This window comes from Octopus bimaculoides, chromosome 4 (genome assembly GCF_001194135.2).
Source record: "Octopus bimaculoides isolate UCB-OBI-ISO-001 chromosome 4, ASM119413v2, whole genome shotgun sequence".
In the NCBI taxonomy this organism is placed as follows: Eukaryota; Metazoa; Mollusca; class Cephalopoda; order Octopoda; family Octopodidae; genus Octopus; species Octopus bimaculoides.
The window spans coordinates 79,614,566-79,620,102 of NC_068984.1; the positions used below are offsets into that span (position 1 = coordinate 79,614,566).

The 5,537-nt window shown below is 35.3% G+C and overlaps 1 protein-coding gene across 2 annotated transcripts in view; it reads left to right on the plus strand.

The window, feature by feature from the left end:
* LOC106883964 (beta-1,4-N-acetylgalactosaminyltransferase bre-4) overlaps positions 1-5,537 on the plus strand; it is a 1,180,207-nt gene that overhangs the window by 518,517 nt on the left and 656,153 nt on the right. For both annotated transcript variants that reach the window (XM_052967162.1, XM_052967161.1), the window contains exon 3: positions 146-333. In XM_052967162.1, the coding sequence (XP_052823122.1) occupies positions 146-333 (188 nt within the window). The remainder of the gene's footprint in view (positions 1-145; positions 334-5,537) is intronic.

Consider the following 5,537-nt stretch of genomic DNA (forward strand, 5'->3'; position numbering starts at 1 on the left):
AGAGAGAGAGAGAGAGAGAGAGAGAGAGAGAGAATATGTCTGTGTGTGTGTGTGTGTATTAATTATGTATACACGCGTTTACATCTATTTATTTTATATCCATTTAAAAAAATTCTTTCACATATTTCCTTATCGTTTTTTGCAGAATGGAAATGAAACATTTAATAAAGGACATATTATGAATGCAGCTTTTAAAGAAGCCTTAAAACTCTTCACATTTCATTGTTGTATATTCCATGATGTTGATCTCATTCCTGAAGACGACCGGAATATGTACTCCTGTCCAGAATACCCTCGGCATTTATCTGTTGCTATTGACGAAATGGAATACAGGTAAGTTTGTTGTTTAGCACTTTATCACAATTTAATTACAAGCTATAAGATTTCCAAAGTCTTGGCTTTATAATTCATGGTGTAGGTGTTGAAAACGCTTTTGTTTCTTTTTCCAATTCTTTTACAGGTGTTATTGAACAGATTTTGTAATATGTTATCTATACAATTTCAGAATGTAATATTTTGTTAATAATATTTGGCCATCTATTGAGAAATTTGTGTCTCAAAATGAACATGTATATATATATATAGAAAATCTGTGTGTATTCATAAATGTATATGTGTGTGAGTTTATATATATATATAGAGAGAGAGACAGACTCACAGGTATGCATGTATGGGGGTATTCATTTCTTGGGATATATTGTTGGCAAGGAATTTTGTGCATAATAATGTAATCTGCTGCATCTCATACAACAATGGAAAAGTATTGACAAGGCTATAGAGAAAAACGGTGAAATATTTTGAAGCTATTTGTTCCTAAAACAGAATAAGTCCACAACAAAATTATGTGTACATTAGTTAATTACAAAATTAATCAAATTTATATGTATGTGTTTGTGTGTGTGCATATGTATACATGTATGTGTTCCTGCATATGTGTGTGTTTATATTTCTATATATTATTCATTTGAGGTTGTTGAGGCAAGTGAAATTGAAGCCGAACTAAATTTGATGACTGACACCCATGCCAATGTCGTCTCCTTCATTGGACATGAAACTCAGCTTGCAAAGACCTCTTGGGGCAAGCGAAAGCGAAATCGTGATGGTACCTGTGCCAGCATCGCCTTTCTGGCACTTGTGCGGGTGGCACATAAAATACACATTTTTGAGCGTGGCCGTTGCCAGTACCGCCTGACTGGCCTTCGTGCCGGTGGCACATAAAAGCACCCACTACACTCTCGGAGTAGTTGGCGTTAGGAAGGGCATACAGCTGTAGAAACTCTGGCAAATCAGATTGGAGCCTCGTGTAGCCATCTGGTTACACCAGTCCTCAGTCAAATTGTCCAACCCATGCTAGCATGGAAAGCAGATGTTAAACGATGATGATGATGATGATGATGATGATGTGTGTGTGTGTGTGTGTGTGTGTGTGTGTATATATATATATATATATCTGCATGTGCGTGTGTATGTGTGTGGTTTATATATATATATATCATCATTTCATGTCCGTTTTCCATGCTAGCATAGGTTGGATGGCTTGACAGGAATTGGCAAGGCCAGGCCCACTCCAGGTTCCATAATCTGTTTTAGCATGGTTTTTCTACAGCTGGATGTTCTTCCTAATGTCAATCACTTTACAAAGTGTACTGGGTGCTTTTTGTGTGGCACTATGTTACCAGTGTTTTTTTATATGGCACCTTGCTTTTAGGGTGGTGTTGGGTTTTCTTGAGTGCAGCAATGCACAACATATTTCATAAATCAGCAGAAAATTGCAAAAGTGACTCATAAACATTGTTTCATAAGTGCTGTGCATATAATTCTCAGATTTTGAATCACTTGACTAATTTTTTGCTGAAGATAAAATGAAAAATCATATGCTGGTATATGGAAGTTCTATTTTCCCTGTTTGTTCTCCCAAACCCTTAATTATGTGTGCACACACACATGCACACACCCATGAGTGAAAGTGGCTGCCAACGCATTTGATAGGAGTTACATACACAATTTGATAACAGTTTGAAGCAACTTAGACTTTTGTAAGCTTCTAAAATGATCCTATCTTGTGAGTTGAAGGTAATTTCTAAAATTACAGCTCTAAATGAAACATTGCTATGCAGGTTGTTATAACACAATAAATAAAGATGAAATTTCGATGGACTATTTTTAACAGCAAAATGAATATAAATACATGTCAGAGACATAACAGAATGATCTAGAAATTTAGAGACTCACTACATCAAAACAATTAATAACTTTGATAATTTTATACAGAGTGATGTAAAGTTTTGATGAAATTAGACAACAAATTTAATTAATTAGAACTGAAGCCATAAAATTTTGAAACAGGTGAAATTAATCAACTTTAATCATAAACACACTGGCCTACTCAGTAATAATAGAGTTATAAAAAAAGCAGGAAAAAAGAAACTATATTATTGATCTAGGTCTGAGTGCTGGTTCTTTCTCACATGTTGGTCACCTTTTGAAGAATACATTTGTTTTCAGTATGTTTTGGAGTTTCTGACAAAGTAATTCTTAGTAGAAAAATATCATTAGGATGATGATGATGATCATCATAATTTAACGTCTGTTTTCCATGTTGGCATGGGTTGGATACCTTGACAAGAGCTGGCAAGGGCAGGGGCCACACCAGGCTCTACAGTCTATTTTGGCTTGGTTTCTATGGTTGGATGTCCTTCCTAATGCTAACCTCTTCACAGAGTGTGCTGGTTGCTTTGGTACCTTCATCATAGCTTTTTATGTGATATATCACTGGTACTTTTTATGTGGCACAAGTACCAATGCGTTTTACGTGGCACCTTGGTTTTAGTATATCAATCCTGTTGTGGTAGGCATGTCCTCTTGAGTACAGCAATGCACAATATGTCTATGTCCTTTGTCATTTTCATTTCCAGAATAGTTCTCTTTTCATTACTGTTGCACTCTCAGAAAGGGTACTCTCAGGCAACTTATTCATGATTTCCAAAGTTTCCATTATTCTCTTACTGAGAAAACCAGTTGTAAAATTTCTTTCTATCTCCTGCAGATCTTCAATATATAAAGTCTCCTGATGGCCATTTTGCAATCTCTCTTTATTGTCTGACTCAAAGATGTATTGATGATGGCTACTGCTACATTTTCTTCATCAAATTCCATGAAATCTTTGCAAGCTTCTGAACATAGCCTCTTCATGCAGTCCTTGGCCTTTGTTTCAGCCTGCTTTCTCATTATTTATGACCTTCATGTAGTAGTTTTTCAAAACATTCTTCATAGTTTATCATTGCCATTTCTTTCTACAACAAGTTGTTTAAAAGTGCACCAAAGAAAATAGGTAATCACATGAGAAATTACTCTGTCATCCCTGAGCCAAAATAAGGAAGAGGTTTTCAGTAACAAGTAAACTACTTTGACACCAATGTAGGTTTGAAAAGTATTGAGATTCTGAAGATGGCCTGCAACAATATTAATCACCAACAATGTCTTAGACACAAGATTGTTTCCTTCACTATATCTTGAATGATGAATAAAAATATGAAACACACTATTATGTTAAAATTTTTATTTCTATTTCAAGTCATCTTGTTTGATTTTTAAATCACAGGCAAATGTATTTTTCTGTTTCTCTTTTTGGTTGCGGCAGTTCTGAATGATAAACTAGCATAAGCTTCAGCTTGCAGTCTTCTGAAGCATTACAACCAAGTAGAAGTGTTAAATGGTCTTTTCCAACCTTGAACTCAGGAGTGTATTTTCTTCCCATGCAATGAGTGCTGATGGCATTCTTTACCAGAAAAAAAGCAAGTTGGGTGTGTGTGTGTATTGGTGGAGTAGCTGCTATGTTTGATGATACTCTTAAGAGCCTGGAAAATTACTTTGATGCCTAAGTATCTGCACATACAGCTACCCCAGGACGTATGAATGCTGTCTTCTATGTTATGTTGTTGTTTGAATATATCAAACAACCTCTGAGAGTTGCGAATGGTTCTAGATTATTTCTTTCTTGCATGCGTCTGAAGATGATCTTTGTCTCTCTCATTGTATTACCTTCCCTTAATATCCTCCACCTTTTCCTCACAAATACTTCTTAATAGTGGGTGCCATTTTCCTCCCTTTCTTTCTCTGTTTTATTTCTGTCTTACAAGTTACATGGCAACCTCTTTAGTGCCAGTGGATCGAAAGCATAGCACCTTGTACATTCTGTAAAGTGCTTTGCATCAAGAAGGACATTGAGGTGTAGAATGCCAAATATGGCATTGAGCTCAGTGCAGTCCTGCAACATGCTAGATCCCTGTCAAATCATCCTACCTATGCAAACACAGAAAACAGATGTTAAATGATGATGTCATGGTGTGTTTTGTTTTCCATTTATACAGCAAAATATTTCTTCCCATTCAAAGTCTAACTTCAGACTAAAAATCAAAAGAGCATCTAAGTGCTCACTTGACCTGCTGAAAATAGCATCTAGATTTCTCTCAAATCATACCTTACCATCTTAAACAACGACAGGGTGCATTAAATAATGAAGTTCAAGGTACTGCTATAATGTAGTTCAAGATGCAGTATTATCATAGCTGGCATGCCTTAACAATAATGACAATGATATAACCCTTTAAAAGCACATCAAAAGAATTACAAAGTCATATATGTTATGAAACCTGAATGTAATTTCTGGTGTTACCAATCAGCTTTAATTATTTCCTAAAAATTGAAATTGCCACCACATACACAAACTTAGTCCTATTTAGCTAACTCTCCTATTGCCATCATTACAGCATGCAGTCTTCAAAATAATTTTAATCTACCCTGATCATTACATAAATCCCAAAGTCAAGCAAACATTACACTATGGCATGTGAGATTTAGTCCAAGATTAAGTGTAACACTAGAGGACTCAGAAATGGTCAAGTAGTTAAGATGGCCACTTAGTAATCAAAACTCTGGATTCACTCTCGTTGCATGAGATTTTCGGCAAGCGGCTTTTATCATAACCTTTGGCTGTTCCAAGTTTTGTGAGTGAAACTGAGTTGACAAAAATTGTATGATGGCTTTGGATGGATTGTACCTGTAATTCAAAGGTCAGGTGCATTATGCTAATTTGATCAGAGAATTATGTTTGGGGTACGGGTAGTGTTATAGTAACGATGCTCAGCACCCAAGGTCAAACACATTTCCTGAAATGTTTTGATTATTTGGTTTGTGACTCATTACCTAATTACTTACTGTGACTCATTACCTACTAATTAATTACTGGCATTACATGGACCTAAAATAAAGTCACAATGAAACATCTCTATTATAACTTTTAAGCATGCTTACATTGTGCTCCAAAAACTGCCACCTTTTTTCTCACTTCCTGCTATGCCTTTGGGTACCTGTGGAATATTTGGTCACTTACATATTAACTAATTTAAGAAGGCAGCTCTCTGATCAAATAGTTGAATCCTCATTACTGAAATCAGTGGAGGATCCACAATATAATGTGTATATACATATACATATATATATATATATGTATATATATATATACATATATATATATA